This window comes from Aphanomyces invadans (assembly GCF_000520115.1).
Source record: "Aphanomyces invadans strain NJM9701 unplaced genomic scaffold supercont1.6, whole genome shotgun sequence".
In the NCBI taxonomy this organism is placed as follows: domain Eukaryota; phylum Oomycota; class Saprolegniomycetes; order Saprolegniales; family Verrucalvaceae; genus Aphanomyces; species Aphanomyces invadans.
In genome coordinates this window covers 396,449-412,118 of record NW_008580151.1, presented here as the reverse complement: position 1 = coordinate 412,118, position 15,670 = coordinate 396,449, and the positions used below count along the sequence as shown (strand labels likewise).

The window sequence follows — 15,670 nt, the reverse complement described above, 5'->3', positions numbered from 1 at the left end:
TTGGGAAACATGATAATTGATTAACAGTAAGTTGAGCAAGGTATTAATTTATACCAGTTCGCATACCTTGGGGGACTACTGTATATTCATCTCATAAAACGATGGTAATTGTGCTTTCTTGCCGACTCACACGGGCATTACATCCCACATGCGACGCCCATGTTTTTGAGCCCACCCCGTCTGTTTGAAATAGTATGTATTTTATTACATACCAAGTACTTGATAAGATAGAATAGTAGTATTATATATTAGAGACCCGGGCCACATGTTTGAGGCTTTGGGTGGGTGCAGTTGTGACGCGATTCTTCTGCCATGGGCACCGCCAACGTCCCATTCACAAATCTCTACCCACACCATGAAGGCAGCTTGCATCGCGTTGGCAGCGCTGGCGACCGCCGCCCACGCCCTGGACGTCAAGTTGTCGGGTATCAACTACAACCCGCGCAAAGGCGCGGACTGGGACGCGGATGACGCTCGTTGTAAGTCTGTCGACGAAGTCCGTGCCGACATGAAGTTGCTGGCGGCTATCACGTCCAACATTCGACTGTACAGCATGACCGACTGCAATCAGATGGAGATCGTGGTGCCTGCGGCGAAAGAGGCGGGACTGACGGTCTGGGCTGGCATGTGGATTGGCAAGGACGGCGCGGGTTTCGAGAGCGAGAAAGCCAAGCTGTCCAGCCTGATCGAGAAGAAGATCATCGATAGCTCCGTCGTCGGCCTCCATGTCGGCAGCGAGACCGTGTACCGTCAAGACTTGACTCCCAAGCAGGTACACACGTGGAAGTCTTCATGTTCCTTTGCCAACGCGACTCTGTAGGCCATCGAGTACATGCAAGACGTGAAGAAGCTCATCGTCCAAGCGGGACTCAAGTTCCCAGTCACGATTGCCGACATTGGCGATTCGTACATGTGGTATCCTGAATTGGCGGCTGCGGTCGACATCATTTCGATCAATCAGTTTCCGTTCTGGGAAGGGCGGCCTGTGGATGGAGCGATCCAGTTTATGGCCGACCGCGTCGCGCCGCTGGTCAAGCTCGCAAAGGAGAACAACAAACAGATCATGGTCGGCGAGACGGGATGGGCGACGGCTGGCAAGGCCAAAGCAGCTGGCGAAGCGTCCCCAGAAAACGCTGCGGTGAGTGTCCCTTCGCGTCCACGAACTCGACTCACCTGGGTCCATGCATGCAGGCGTGGCTCAACGACTTCCACGTGTTCGCAACGGAGCAGCAGTGGCGATACTACTACTTTACCTCGTTCGACACGCCGTGGAAGCACAATGCGGACGACCCAAACTCGGAGGCCGAGGTCGAGAACCACTTTGGTCTCTTCGACTCGACGCGCCAACTCAAGCCGTGCTACGCGAACCTGAACGTGAAGAAGCGCGTCGTGATCATCAAGGACGACGGATCCAAGCCCACGACGACCCCGTTCAATGCCAAGCCCAAAACGGACACCCTCCTCAATACGACTACCTCATCGTCGACCAAACCTGTCGCCACCGCCAAGCCCGGGTCGCCGACCACGACGTCATCGTCGGCGGCGGGCTCGACTCGCGCCACCATGACGCCAGCTCCATCGTCCTCGCCGTCGACTGTTGTGCCATCCAACTTGGCAGGCACGGCCACTAGCGCCGCAACAGCGTCGACACTAGTTAGCATGGCTGTCTTGGTTGCCTCGATGGCGGCGCTTGCCATGTAGGAACTACGCCAAACGACGCGCATGTGCCTTTTGTAACACGAAGGGTTAGTTGCATGCGATAGAGTTGGTGGTGTGCCAAACAACCGTTTCCACGCTTGGATGGGGGAAGGTGGACGTAATTACAAGTGCATCTGCAGCTGCAACTCGCTCAGACGAGGGATGGGGGAGCTCAGGGAGTGTGGTGGGCCTTGCGGATGGCGATCGCGATCGCGCACGACAGGATAATTGTAGCCCCCACGAAGCTCCACACGCTGATCTTTTCGTGGAGGAGGATCACGTCCCACACAAAGACAAATACGATATCGAGGTACCGCATCACGGACGCGATCCCGACGTTCTCGAGCTGGAATCCCTTGGTCATGCAGAGTTGGCCAAGGAACCCAAACACGCCTGTGCTGACGCACAGCCACCACACTTTGGATGGGAGGTCCACGGAAAATCCCTACGCACACCCCACGCAAGTCAGAACCCCATCCACCATGTCGTATTGTGTGACCTTACCCCCTCGATTCCGACGACCCATGCGGCTGCCATCACCGAGCAAGCCAGCATGAAGTAGTGAATGACCACGATGAAGTTGAGCGCCTTGATGTGTCGAATCGCGACGTACGCGGACGCTTGGCACGCCGCCGCACCAAGGCCCCCAAGAACGGCAAATTTCGACCCGTGGACGGATGGACCCGCGGCCGCAGCTTGGTCGCCAAACAGGAACGCAGGGCGGGCGACAAAGACGACGCCCCCAAAGCACATGATGGCCAGCGCAAAGTCGACGGGCTTGATGCGCTCGCCAAGGACAATCGAGCCCTGTGCGTCCAGAGTTAAACGAGGTGGGAAAAGCTGCGGAGAATCGAGTGGACGTACGAGGAGGAAGGCCATGACGGGGCTCGTGAAGATGATGCAGCTCGCGTCGGCCAACACCATTTGCGACATCGTCCAGAACGTGAGCGACATGGAGAAGAACCCGATGATGCAGCGAAACGCCAGGGGTTTGACGAATTCGCTGGAAACGTGCAGCTGTGTCTGCGTCGCGACCACCAGAATCTGCACGCATGGCGGTCAGGACTTCGTGCGTTCTAACAGAGAATTTTATCTGAACGCACCAGGTTGAACACCCACGCCACGGCGGCACGCCAAAAGAGCGTCTCCATCGACGACATGTACGATGACTCGTATCTGCTCAACCAGCCACCAAACATGCTAAGAATCGCAGACGGGGGTGGTCTGTCGGGCAAACGTACTTGATCGCTGCCGACATGAGACTGAACGTGAAGGCCGACATGGCGACGAGGGCCAGCCCAAAGAGACGGTGTCGCGGCGCGCCGCCGACTTCGGCCTTGGTGGCAGCATCCTCGACGTGCTTGGACACGAGCGGGAGAGCTTCTTGGGCCATCCAGCTCAGCGTTTGAGAATGACCTTGTTCCGCTGGATCCTGTCACCAGGCGGTTGCCGCACGACCTGCAAAGACGTTTGATTGGTCGGTTCCAAATGAATGGGCCAATCAGCTACCACGATGACCCTACCCGACGATTGAACACGAGCCAAAAGCAATGGCATGCACGATGGGAGGCCGGGGGAGAGCGGAGAAGATGGTGGCCGGGTCAGCATGGCGCACCTGGTCTGTGGTATGCGAACAACCCAACGGCGTGCTGCTCATGGAGCGTCAAGCGACCAGCCATTCGTTTGTCGGTTGCTTTGGGTGGATGGAGCGTCGTTCCGACGTTCCTGATATATTGAGCGAGCAAACAGTCGGATGCACCCGAACAACGTTGGAACAAAGGCGGATGGTCGATTGGTGACTACGGACGCGCCAGACCAGCTACATCGCAGCCCGTTAACAACGGCTCGCGAGTTCTCACGGTGCTGGACTCCTGGATGTGGTACACCATCTCATCGTCAGGGCCCTCAGTCAGGATGTAGCGTGGGGTTCGCAAGCCTGGAGCAGCCGCAACGTATGAGCGTCCCCGCGTTTGGTTGCCATGCCCCGTCCCCACATCAGCCTGGTAAAGCGAAATCGAGTGGCCAGGACGACTTTGGGTACCCTGGATGCCTGGGTCTGTGTCGGAGGATGAATCGAGATGAGCGAGGTTTGTACTCGATGGCCCAACACGACGATGTACCACGTCGATCTATCGACCACACTCGCGACTCTTCTGTACCCCCAACGTCGACGGAACGATTTATAAAGGCACTGCAAACGACGTTATCTAGGGGCTGATGTCGTACTGGCTGGGGGGAGGGAGCATCGCATGGTTAGTCGTCGGTCGCTGTGCGCATTTTAGGCACGCTCGAATGGCGACAAACATGCCGTTGATGTTGAGTTGCCACGGCAGGTTACATCCCAAGCACAAAACTTGGCCGCACTTGCAGCAAAACGACTGTTGCCGAAACATGCCAAATGGCTTTGTGCACAGGAAGCAGTATCGGACGGCATCCAGCGACGACCCTGGCAACATCGGGACTTTGGTCAAGAACTGGCCCTGGCGCAGACGATTCTCTCGCAGGCACTTGTCGATCGTGATGAGGTTTCGGCATCGCTTCTTGTTGGCGAGATTTTCGATCCAGACAGGAACTTTCGCGCCAAAATCGACGTGGCTGATGTAGCTGAGCTCGACGTACCCACGACGTGTCGACTCGAGAAAGTGGTGGCCGGATCCATATTGGTGGACGCGCACCATGCCCGGAAATGGAGGGCACCCGTCGACTTCAACAGAAATGAGACTGCGGCACCACCCTCGTCGGCCACTGTCTCCTTGGAACGGGGACCGGCACTATCCACGTCACTCGATGTGTGTGCCACGAAAGGCAGACGAGTTTACCTCGAGCAAGACCGAGTCGCGCGATGCGACAAATGGCGGCCCCTTTTGCGCGGCGTAGATGATGGCGACGTTGTTGATGGTGCTCGTCTCGTGGGGCGGATTGAAGTCGTAGAGCGTCGCGACGTCCAGGAGGTCTTTGCCAACGCGCCGCTTCGCTTCCTTGATGAGTTCCGTCGTATGGGTTTGAAACACATCGACGACTTCGTCCAGCGTCCCCACGACCGTTGACCGCGAAATGTACATGGACAAGTTGCGCAGCTTGTCATGGGCCTTGTAAATCTTGAGCTCGGTCTCGTCAGACAAGAGAACCCATGAGATGGGGCCGCCCCGCAGCACGGCCGTCTGGACCTACACAACGTTGGAGAACACACAAGGTTTGCATTCGTCGTCCTTACGAGTTGCTTGACGCTGTGTCGCCCCTGCGCCTTGAACTGGTCGATTTCTTCCTGGGCGAGCGGCGGGCACTGGAAAAAGTCGACCGGCAGGGGAAACTTCATCTTCATGGGTGCTTTTCAAGTGTGACCGTCTCCACGGATCGGTGGTCGACCGACGCACGCAGCCGCATGCTTGACGTTCAACGGGGGATATCCGCGTCGTGCTTCATCTGTCGAGAGGGCAAAGTGCCATTTGGGACGTGGCGACATTGAAGTTGCCATGTCTCTTGGTCCGTGGCAAGTGGAGGGGGATGGCATGTCAACTGCCTTGTTAAACCTGCCAAGGCACGCCATGCGTTCAGCGAGCGCCCGAGTGCGCCAGGCATGGGGTCTCGACTTGTTTCCACATGAAGGAGAAGGATCTGAAGATGGCTTGGAGGCACCCGCGGTGGCCGTCAACATTCTTGTCGGGCCAAGAGACAAGTGGCCGTTGATGGAGTTTGTGGCGGGGCATTAACGTGTGCATGCATGATTCACTCGATGGAACGCTGAAGCCAGCAAGGTTTCGACGACTTGATGCAAAGTAAGAACGGACGTGCTCAACTACTACGCCATCTCGGGAGATAAGGGGTACGCCTGGGCACACTGCGCTTAGCATGGTCCGACGGCCTTCGGTTCGATGGAAGGGGGCAGCAGCAGCAGCAGCAGCAGTAGCCCCCCCGCTTTCTTCGCCACTCTGGCAACCTGACGGTGCCATTGGCGCTCGGTCTCAAAGTGAATAGATAATGAATCTTTCAGACAAATTGCCGCCATCATTTACTTGTCAGAAAAAAATCCCGCAAAACTCGTCAAAAAACGACGGAGTGCAATAATATCAGTGCGAGCAAAATGGAGTGGGTGGTGGGCCATGCGGTCGAGAAGGGCTGCACGTTTGCGCTGCTGTTCTCCATGTGTGTTGCCACGAGTGCCGTCGCCCAGTACTGTGAGTTTCACTTTCTTCGGTTCGCCAAGCAATCGCCGTACGTCCCGGACGCGTTCAAGAGCCTCGCGGCGGCCGATCAACGCTCTACCTTCTATCAAGTGGTCGTGTTGAGTGCGATGGGCGTGTGGACCGCCACAGTGTTTCTCGTGCTTGCGGCCGACGTCCCCAGACGAAGTATGCTGGGCGTGGTCTACTCGTGCTACACGGGTGGTCTCTTTGGCCTGGCCCATTTCTTCAAGCAAGCTTACCTCGTCGCCGACTCGGCGTCGCCATCCACGTAACGTGCCACACCGCCGCCAATCGCCCATAGCACTCACGACTCTATAAATTATCGTTCTTTCTATTCACGTTAACTCGTCTCCGTGTTGGATCACCCGGGCAATTGATCTCGCAGGCGCTTGAAAAACGCTAGTTCCCCTTCGACCGCCGCCTACCACAAACATACCCGTTGATGCACTGAACACAATGTATCACACTGTTCGTACGAGTGAGGCTGCCGTGGCTGAACTGCGGCCGTTGGACGTCGTCGCTCTTTGCAGCGGCGGCGCTTGCTTGAGTTGATGGAGAAATGCACTGACCGACATCATATCCCCCGACGTGACGCCACTGGCGGTCCCCGATAACGACGACATGGACGACAGCGTGGCGGAGGACGTGGCAAACGGAAGGCAGAGCTGATCGAGTCCGCCGGAAGAACCGGCATCGCCGTCGTCCCTTCGAATCTGGCCCAAGCCAAACACGGCATCTGACGGGGCCGGGTCCACGGACCGTGATATTCCCCAATTCGTCCCTGCATCCAACGACGGCCGCCTGCGCGATCCAAACTTGTCTACCACGGCAGGAGACTTCTCGTTAGCCCAACGAGTTCTGCAGCTGACGTACCCTTCAACGTGAGCAGTCGCGACGGCGTCGTGGCTGTCGTCGGCGACGTCGGCGTGAGCTCGCCGGAATACCCTCGAAAGGGTGGGCTTTGGGATATTCCAAACAAGGGCGAGCCGCGGTGGTGTTGTTGTGGCTGTCCATTTGTGGTAAACTCTCGAGCAGGGCCAATACGAGCCGAGCCATGGACCAAAAACGCAGGGGGTGGCGACGTGTGCTCTGGCGATGTGGACGCCGATCGAGGTTGGCCGTCGCCACTTGCGCTGCCTTGACTGCTGCTCCCAACACTGAATCGAACGTCCGTTGTAGCAACCGGCATCAACGGGTGGGGGGAGTTGGTCGACGAGAGTGGCGTGTGACTGGGGCTGTGGCGTGGACTTGGGCGAGGCAGTGGCGCCGAGTTGGGATGACGAAGCAGCGGCGAAGACGAATATGCCGGCGATGCAATCGGCAGGTTGTATCGAGGGCTCGCGTCTATGGGGCGTGCGTGGACATAGCCGTACGGCGCCGCCAGCGGCTGCGTCGGTCGGTGCGTCGCACTTGTGACGGCAGCATGCTGGTGGTGGTGGTGGCTACACATATCCGATAAAATCCTCCACCAACGCATTCGGGAACTGCACAAACCGTTGAGGAAAATCTGTCGCGGCGTCCAGTGAGTGGGCGCGTGCATACAAAGAAGGACCAGAAGAGCCGCTACCATGGTGGTGCAACGAGTGGGGCGGGTGCTGGTTCATATTGTTCAGGTGCGTCGAGTGGGCTCGAACAATGCCGCCACCGCTTCCGTGGTGAGTCATCGGCGACGACGCTGCGCTGTTGGACGCAATCGCAGCGGCGTTGGCGCTGTGTGGAATACGCACGGGCTGGGATGTGATGCGGTATTGCGGCGACGACGTCGTCGCAGAAGTCATATCCAACGACACGTGTCGGCGTGGAATCGCTTGAGGTGGCGACACGGCCATGTCGTCCCGTGGCTGGACGTCCGAGTCGCGTCGGTGGTGGGAATCATGGTGCTGTGGCATCATAGCTGCCGCTCTTCCATCTACTCCCGTCAATTGAGTCATCCATGGATGGCAATATGAGTTGGGATGGAAGACTCAACTGTCCGTACCTTGGAGAGAATGCGAGGTAGTCGTGTGGTGGTCTGTAACTTCTTGGACAATTCGCATCGGAGAGGAGCGCAGCATAGGCGATGCTGGTGGCGCCGTCAAGGGCGTCAGGTTTGTCACCGCTGAGGGCGCGACCGATGGTTGCAACAGGGGACTCGACGTTGGGGTTGTGTTGGCGGAGGTCGGGACGTAATCTTGAATGATAGCTCTTGTCAGTGTTGAAGACATTTGAAGGGACGCGTGTGGGTGGTCGTCGTCGGCGTACTGCGCATGCTGCTCCTGGGGACTTGTAGCAGGCAGTCTCGTCATGCGCTGAATGACGGCAAGAAGGTCATCGTTGTGCATTCGATATAGCACACTGAGCTGAAGAGTTCCAAACGGTGTATCAATTGGAACGAAGCTGTAGCGTTGCTTCGGTTGATCGGGCTCAAAGTCCCAAGGCAAAGGCGCATCTGTCGACGATGCAAGCGCGTACTGGAGGCCGACAACGGGATGACCGAGGTCTTCCTGTTGAGTTTTCAGTCGATCGCCAACGGGAAATGCGGGGAGAATGCGCGCCAGGCAGTATACGGAGCGAAGGAGGATGCCAATCCGACGACAAACTTCGCGGAGTTGGTTGATCACGTCCAGAGGCGAATGGGTCTGGACGCCGGTTGTGTACGAGATTTGCCATCGTTCGAGAAGCACTCCGTCCATCGCGATGACGAGCACAACGGGTTCGTTGACATTGTCGCGGCAGGGGCGCATGAGGTCGCGCACGTGCGGTAGTTCTTGAATATCAAGGTTGAACTACGCACACGACAGATTCAACGGCGTAAGGATGCAAGAAACCGAGGCATGCGACCTACCCGTGCACGCCGCGGTGTCGTGGGTTGAAAGTATGCTCGACTGAGTAGCACGACTTCGACAGTCTTGTAAAGAAACTCGAGCACGACCTGATCTGTCTTCTTCTTGCCTGTCGACACGTTTGTGTTGTTTGCGGGGTAGCCACCGGATGCACCAGGAGGTCCGTGGGTCTGGAAGTGATCTTGCGTGGACGACGAGCGGCGGTCGGAGGAGTATACTCCGCCGCCGCTGGAGACACTGCTCCGGTCGAGCTGGATCGATTCCATCATCGTCGTTGCCCCAACGTTAATGTCGTCGGATCTTGGAAGAGAAGCGGGATGCGTTCTTTCCGGCAATATCCGAATTTTACCTTGATGCTGTCTAGTCTAGGTGTCAGCTCTAAACTAGACGTTCACTTGAGAAGTTACCAAATCGATGCACTAGTTTCGGCGTTTTGATCAAGCATACTGGTATTGCAACAAACTACAACTACTATACTAGGTATTTTGTTGCCTGAATCAACCAGTAATGCCAGATTTAGCACTCAAATTCACTAAATACCTCGAAGTATTGTGGATCCGCAAATGCCTAGACTAATAGTAACCCTCCTAGTTTAGAGAATTTGATGTGGAATTTGCAACTTGTGTTCACGACAACGATGCAGCGCCAGTGGCTCCACTGGAAGAATCGCGTCCTGTATGCTGTCAACAAGCTCCAGTACGACGCACAGAAGAAGGCGGAGTTGATCTGGTATGGGTCGAAGAACGTCGGGAGCGCACATGCCAATGTGTCGGTGCCATTTATGGTCACAAGGCAGATGAGAGTGCAGCTTGCCGAGATTGGATTCCCGTCGCATGTCGTAGCGGCGCTTACTCCAGCGGACGCGCACGCGATTCTGCAAAGTAACACTTCGTATGACATTTATTTCACGCAAGCCAAAGCGCGTGCAACCACGTCAAAGAGCACTGGATCAAGCGCGATGGAGAGCTCGGTGTCGACGGATGCATCCACCACCAACCAGCACTCTTATGCATTGACGTTTGTCCCAAACACAGAGGACAAAGACGGTAAGGAGTGCGCAGAACGTTGTACAACGGCTGCGGCGCTCGTTATCGTGCCTGAAAAGGCACCGTCATCATCAGCATAACCTGCACTAGAATCAACCTCATTCGTTTTGTAATATCGTTGACCTTGGATCCGTTGGGAGTGCGCGCATCGAGACTCCATCGGGTCTGCAGCAATTTCTCTCTCGTTCTCTTCAAAGGATACCATCGACCCTTCATAAGGCAGCACGCGACGGGTTTTGATGTGATTCTCGACACAGGTCGCTGGTTTTCTTCTCAGCAATTTCTCGCACACTACACGTGTCATGACCCGCACCTGCTCCTTGTTGGCCATTTCTTTCACGGCCTTCCACTGCTACAGCCGCACGTACGGTCTACCTCCTGCAGCTTGCCCTCGCACTTCAGGAGACCTGCTTCTCGCACATGACACGATGGTCACCACTGGTGCCAAGTGCCCTAGGCAGACATCATTTTTCTGAAGTCGCCCACAAGTTAGTCTAGCTTTCATTCGACTCTATGGAGCTCAATCAATTCCACCACCACTGCATGAGCAACTCCAGCATAAAAGCATCACCCGGTTGTTCTTTATATGACAGACACGAGCAAGAGATCGAATGGCATTTGTCAGAGCTACAACTCAACGACTTGTGCAGCTCGACGATGGTTTCGACCTGGCCGAACAAGGAGTCCTCTACTTGTTGCGACCGAGCGTGCGCTGCTTCTCTGCGTGCACAACGATCTTTTCTTCTCGGGCAAGACCCTTTCGCTTGCGCACGAGCTCAATGAGTCGACGAACGGCGTTGTGTTCGTCGATTCGTTCGCCAAAGTCCTCTCGCTCCTCGTCCGTCTGAGGCTGGAAGAACGGGTCGTCTTCCATGATGGTCCAGTGATCAAAGATCAATTGCGGGTTGCTGGCATTGCCACTGGTGCTCTTGAGCAATTCCGTGGCAAACCCAAAGCTCTCGACGACCGGCAAGTGGGCTTCAATTCGAAACAACGCGCTGCCGTCGCTGAGTTCTTCCGACAGGACTTTTGCCCGGCGTTTCGCAAACACACTACACACAGGATTGATGGGCACGTCGTTGGGCGCCGCGGTCGGTACCTATATAGTTTGCCTAACTGCTCCGCATGGCACTGCACCGTGCACAAGTACATGGCTTCCACGAGCCGCACGGGTTGCTGGATGAATGCATTGCGACATCCGCTCTTCATCGTGGAAATGACTTGGCCGCTCAGAGGTCCATAGATCGCCGGGGCCGACGCATCTTCGGTGGGAGTGAGCACAACGTCTTCCACAACAAACGCAACGCCCCAGACGGGTTCGTCGCAGAGAGGGCCACTGGCAGTCGCCAGTTGGAAACCCGTGATCAAGCTCGACTCAAACTTGGAGCGAGGGTCGCTGTCGGGGATCCCCGTGTTGGCTTGGAATATGGTGGACGCCGACGCGTAGTCCGGGACTCGGTTCACGAGCAAGTTTGGCCCAACCTAGTTTCACCTTGCTGGTTAACCAGGACGCAATAATTACAACGACATGGAACGAATTCAATTCGAGATGTTGTCATCGATGTGTCGTACTCGACGAGGGCCACAGCTCCACAAGGCGTCCAAAGGAAGCTTGCGCCAGAAATCGTCCGAGCAGCCTTGAAGCAGAGCGGCCAGTACGTCCTTGAGACTGAAACATACGATTCGAGTGAGTCCATTGAGCCATGCAAGTCTTCAAATCAAAGATGTCATCGTGACATCTCACACGAGCCACGGCATTGTGGCGACATTTGCCTTGAAAACAACGTTCGTTTGTACCTAGCGACGTCGATGCTGTCGGCGGTGTCGCTATTATCGTGCAGCGCACGCCACGTGTCGGTGTGTTCTTCGAGGAATGACACGACAGTCGGTGGCACCGGCACCGCGCGCAGGTGCAAAGTCACTTGCGTGTCGGGCGTGGGACAGACCACAGTCTTGAACCTGCCGTCGGGTGTACGACCCACCGACATGTCGGACAGTTGGAGGAGTTTGAAGTTGAAAATGGACTGTTTGTCGTAGTTGGCGTCGCCCGCCGCAATCGTTTCGCGAAATCCGACGAGGGGCTCGGACACGCGCAGCGGAACTTTGGCAAAGCGCTCGGTCAGGTCTTTCACACATCGTTCCAAGTGAAGCTCGCCGAGGGCGACGATGACGTGCTCCCCCGTTTCCTAACAACACATGACCAGCATCAACAAGATGCAGACTCCAGCAGCATCGGCGATGTCGCACCTGCACATGCACTTCGACTGTCGGGTCCGACCGGTACAATCGCTGCAACCCAGCTTCGAGGTCGGCGAAATTCCTCGGGTCTTCTGGCTCCACCGCCACACGAACTATCGGCTTGGCTTGGTATGGCATCCTCGCTAACGATGGGCACGCCACGGTGCTCGACAGCGTGGCTACAAGGTCGGACAGGTCAACGACATCTCCTCTGGACACAAACAAGCGCGTTCGCCGAGCAACCATCAATTTGCAATACGCTTTGCAGAAACGATGTCCCGATCGACACAACCTGTTTTGAGCACATGCTCATGGAGCCCAACGATCCCGACAATGTTCCCAGAGGGGACTTCGTTCACCGCGACAAAATCCGCGCCCATCACCATGTACAGCTGGAGACTGTGTGGGGCAATCGCCGTAACATGACTGCTTGGCAGGCCTTCGCCGTTGTATTTTGGCCCAAGGAGGTAGAGCAAGTCGTCGGCTTTCAACGTGCCGGAGAAGACTCGTCCCACGGCCACGTACACCTCGGCGCCACGGTTCGAGTCCTACAAGTGTGTACCATCAGCCACGACGACGACCGGTCGGTTGTTCGGTACTTCTTTCATCGGATACATCGCCCGCAGCGAGGTGTTGGTTGCGTAATCCGACAAGTTGGACGCTTCCGTCGACACCATTTTGCAAATGAACACCACGATAGGCGACGTCGAGTCACAAGCTACCGATGAGAGATGAGTGCTGCTGTCGACATTGATCGATGGGAGAAGCACCTTGTATGGCATTAAAAGTCGCCACTTGGCCTGCATCGGCTTGGTTGGGCACGCAGAGGCGTTCGGACCGAGTCTTTTGCGCTGCGACTGGCGATGGCAACACCCGCGTCACCATTTTTAGCACCGATGGCGCCAGGGGTAGCCACTTGCGCATGACGGCTTGCAGGGCGAGCTTTCGATCTCGCTGGAGCAATTCGCGGTCGTTGACGAGTTTGGCCACTCGGAGTGACTAGAGCATTGAGACACTGTGGCCGAAGATGGCACATATCAAGTTGAGTACCTTGGTCAATTGACGGAGCTTTTCCAGAATCGTGGGGTCGGCGGTCAGTTCTTTCTGCGGCGGCAACGGCTCCATGAGGGTCTTGTAGACAGACCAGAGCGGCTCCAAGATGAACGAGACGAACATGGGAACGCTCGACGATGTCCACGGCGTACTGCGAATGACTTTGGTCTTGGCGTGGAAGTAGTGGTCACCCCAAAGGCCCTTGCGCCATTGCGCCTGCGGTGTTTCAAATTTCTTGCTGTAGTACGCCGCAAAGTATCTACCGTAGCCATGCAAACGACTCGCCATCAAAGCTCGGTTGCGATGTCAGTGGCCCTTACCCAATGCTAAACGCCCACCCATCGTACGCACTTGCAAACAGCACGTTCCCATACGCCGGGGAAAACATCCACTGCCGCTCCAGCGTTTCTGTCTGGTCATCATCTTCTTCCAGGAGCGACACATCAAGCTCCTCTTCTTCGTCAAGGCGATCGGCGCGGATCATGGAGCTGATGATGACGTTCGCCTACGAGGTTCAGTCGAGTTGATTTCAAATAGAATATGTTAGTAAAACAACTCCATGACCACGCAAAATGCTGATTAAAGAGCCCCACACGGCGGCGTTCAGCGACGTACCCGTTCGACGATGCGGCAAATGTGCCGGTACGCTTCGACGGGCGTGTACTGGAGCTCATAAATCAGCCGATCGATCTTGTTGAGCACGAGGCACGGTCGAATGCCTTCTTGCCACGCCTACGGCCGCGACGTGGTTCAGGGGCGATGAGGAACGCCCCAGCACGAACCTGACGCAGCACGGCATGTGTCTGCGCACACACGCCTTCGATGACGTCGATCAGGACAAGTGCCCCATCGCAGAGTCGTACGGCGGTGGACACATCAAACGAAAAGTCGACATGACCGGGGGAATCCACCAAGTTGATCAAGTACGGCACAGTCACTTCGTCGTTCGACGAATCGAGGCCGCGCGCCTTGCGCTCGGCCGGCGTCAATGGTCCTTCGTACATCAACGAGATGGCGCTGGATTTCATCGTTATGCCTCGTGTTTGCTCTTCTTCTGTGTTGTCGAGAAACCGCACCTGGAAGACACCAGTATCAAGGCCATGTCACGACAACTGACCCCAGTACCTTTCCCGCCAACTTGTCGGAAATGATACCGTTCGACGAAACGAGGCTGTCACTGAGGGTTGTCTTCCCGTGATCGACATGCGCAATGATGCAGATGTTGCGGATGTGCTCTGTGTCCTTTTGAAGCGCCGCCAATTGCCGTGGACCAACCCGACCCGCCGCCATGATGTTGGTGCTGCGTTGTGATTGCTGAAGGCAATTACGACTGTGCGCTCCACCAATCACAGCGGAGTATATCGGTATCCGTATACCGGGTGTCATGAAATAACCGGTACAACATCGATATTTGTCACCTCCGTTCAGGGCAGGTAAACACCCTTTTGCCGGGTGGTTGACATACACTCTGGATCAACAGAGTGAAGGCGCTGTTTGCTGCCAACGGAGGTGGCGTGGAAAGTGATGCGGGATCGCGGATGGCATCCCACCACCATGGGTTGCGTAGCCGCCGCAGACTCGACTCTCTTGTTGAATCGGCACAGCTCATTGGATGGTCATGCACTGCTCAATGAATAGCGTGAATGGAGGGGAACCATGCGATGGATATCGTCGTCGCGAGCTTGTCCACTGCACCCGTGTGTTGTTGTCCAGGACAAGAGTATATACCATGATGGCAAATTACCTGCCAAACTCGTGACGAGGAAGTCACTGATGAAAATCACGATGGATGCTCGCCTTGATTGATATCATCCGGTCGACTGCGAGGGTGCTGTTTGCTAGTGTCGAGTCAACCTCAGCCATGGTGACTCGTAGGAACCCTAGAGGTATTGAGTTCATCGTCCGATGTGGAGGTGGATCATGCTTTTGCATGATCTGAACGACGGACTTCGTATGCCGGCCAGTCGCGTCTGTGACTTCTGGTGTGACCAGCTTACAGAGCATTTTCAGCTCCACTTGCTACTCGGCTGCCCTCCACTCGTTCAAAGTCTCATCCTGAGTCCGTCAGACCATCCGCAGCTGCCTATCTTGTGATATTCTCCATAACAGAGCGAGCGATGTGCTGCTCATGGTACGCCAAGTCGAAACACGTCGGCCACATTGATGCGTTTGTGGTCATCAGCTGCGATTGCCAACCATCGCAACCTGCTTTTGCCGTGAAACTTGGAAGAACCAACGAACCTTCCAACAAATTGCCTGCGGAAAAGCTGGACAATCTCGAGCCTCGTTTTATTCGAATTTTATCGCCGTAAAGAATAATATTACTCCCGTCAACGTCACGACCGGCACGGTTGGGGAAATATTAATATTCGGCTTGTGGATATCCGAATCCGGATAAGGGGGCCAGTTCAAGAGGCGCGAGCGAATCAGGCAAAGCGCCGCGATGCGGACCAATCAGATTGCGTGTTCAGAATAGCTCGCACAGCAGTTATCGTTAATGCATTCGGTAGACCTGGTGCTATAGCCATATGCGGAAATTCCATGACAGAAAGATTTTGCGGGTGACTAACCTCAACGCAAATAAATTGAGGGCACTGAACCAGTCTGGCGTCCATTCCACACCCGCTGT

At 55.9% G+C, this 15,670-nt stretch overlaps 7 protein-coding genes across 8 annotated transcripts; 3 read left to right on the top strand and 4 right to left on the bottom strand.

Moving 5' to 3' along the window:
- Positions 1-307: 307 nt before the first annotated feature.
- Positions 308-1,757, top strand: H310_03877 (hypothetical protein). The gene is made up of 3 exons (XM_008867944.1): positions 308-772; positions 821-1,138; positions 1,192-1,757. The coding sequence occupies exons 1-3, from the start codon at positions 356-358 to the stop codon at positions 1,699-1,701; spliced, it is 1,245 nt and encodes a 414-aa protein (XP_008866166.1). The 5' UTR covers positions 308-355; the 3' UTR covers positions 1,702-1,757.
- H310_03876 (hypothetical protein) lies at positions 1,715-3,153 on the bottom strand. The gene is made up of 5 exons (XM_008867943.1): positions 2,940-3,153; positions 2,802-2,874; positions 2,563-2,742; positions 2,203-2,505; positions 1,715-2,143 (listed from the first exon to the last, which is right to left on the bottom strand). The coding sequence occupies exons 1-5, from the start codon at positions 3,089-3,091 to the stop codon at positions 1,871-1,873; spliced, it is 981 nt and encodes a 326-aa protein (XP_008866165.1). The 5' UTR covers positions 3,092-3,153; the 3' UTR covers positions 1,715-1,870.
- Positions 3,154-3,860: 707 nt separating this feature from the next.
- On the bottom strand, positions 3,861-5,654 carry H310_03875 (hypothetical protein). Its single transcript, XM_008867942.1, has 3 exons — positions 4,913-5,654; positions 4,518-4,865; positions 3,861-4,469 (listed from the first exon to the last, which is right to left on the bottom strand). The coding sequence occupies exons 1-3, from the start codon at positions 5,018-5,020 to the stop codon at positions 3,906-3,908; spliced, it is 1,020 nt and encodes a 339-aa protein (XP_008866164.1). The 5' UTR covers positions 5,021-5,654; the 3' UTR covers positions 3,861-3,905.
- Positions 5,655-5,747: 93 nt separating this feature from the next.
- Positions 5,748-6,255, top strand: H310_03874 (hypothetical protein). Its single transcript, XM_008867941.1, has one exon. It carries the CDS (start codon positions 5,780-5,782, stop codon positions 6,152-6,154), a length of 375 nt encoding a protein of 124 aa, XP_008866163.1. The 5' UTR covers positions 5,748-5,779; the 3' UTR covers positions 6,155-6,255.
- H310_03873 lies at positions 5,757-9,021 on the bottom strand. Of its 2 annotated transcripts, XM_008867940.1 has the most exons (6): positions 8,707-9,021; positions 7,861-8,647; positions 7,377-7,791; positions 6,756-7,324; positions 6,359-6,702; positions 5,757-6,303 (listed from the first exon to the last, which is right to left on the bottom strand). In XM_008867940.1, the coding sequence occupies exons 1-6, from the start codon at positions 8,971-8,973 to the stop codon at positions 6,244-6,246; spliced, it is 2,442 nt and encodes an 813-aa protein (XP_008866162.1). In that variant the 5' UTR covers positions 8,974-9,021; the 3' UTR covers positions 5,757-6,243. The 2 variants fall into 2 exon arrangements, with proteins under 2 accessions (XP_008866162.1, XP_008866161.1); XM_008867939.1 differs by having other exon boundaries at positions 6,359-7,324.
- A 302-nt stretch (positions 9,022-9,323) lies between these two features.
- On the top strand, positions 9,324-9,881 carry H310_03872 (hypothetical protein). Its single transcript, XM_008867938.1, has one exon. It carries the CDS (start codon positions 9,342-9,344, stop codon positions 9,828-9,830), a length of 489 nt encoding a protein of 162 aa, XP_008866160.1. The 5' UTR covers positions 9,324-9,341; the 3' UTR covers positions 9,831-9,881.
- A 421-nt stretch (positions 9,882-10,302) lies between these two features.
- On the bottom strand, positions 10,303-14,366 carry H310_03871 (hypothetical protein). The gene is made up of 13 exons (XM_008867937.1): positions 14,167-14,366; positions 13,824-14,117; positions 13,657-13,773; positions 13,362-13,546; positions 13,039-13,300; positions 12,759-12,987; positions 12,588-12,706; positions 12,281-12,536; positions 11,998-12,167; positions 11,548-11,936; positions 11,323-11,419; positions 10,850-11,232; positions 10,303-10,802 (listed from the first exon to the last, which is right to left on the bottom strand). The coding sequence occupies exons 1-13, from the start codon at positions 14,329-14,331 to the stop codon at positions 10,439-10,441; spliced, it is 3,030 nt and encodes a 1,009-aa protein (XP_008866159.1). The 5' UTR covers positions 14,332-14,366; the 3' UTR covers positions 10,303-10,438.
- Positions 14,367-15,670: the final 1,304 nt, after the last annotated feature.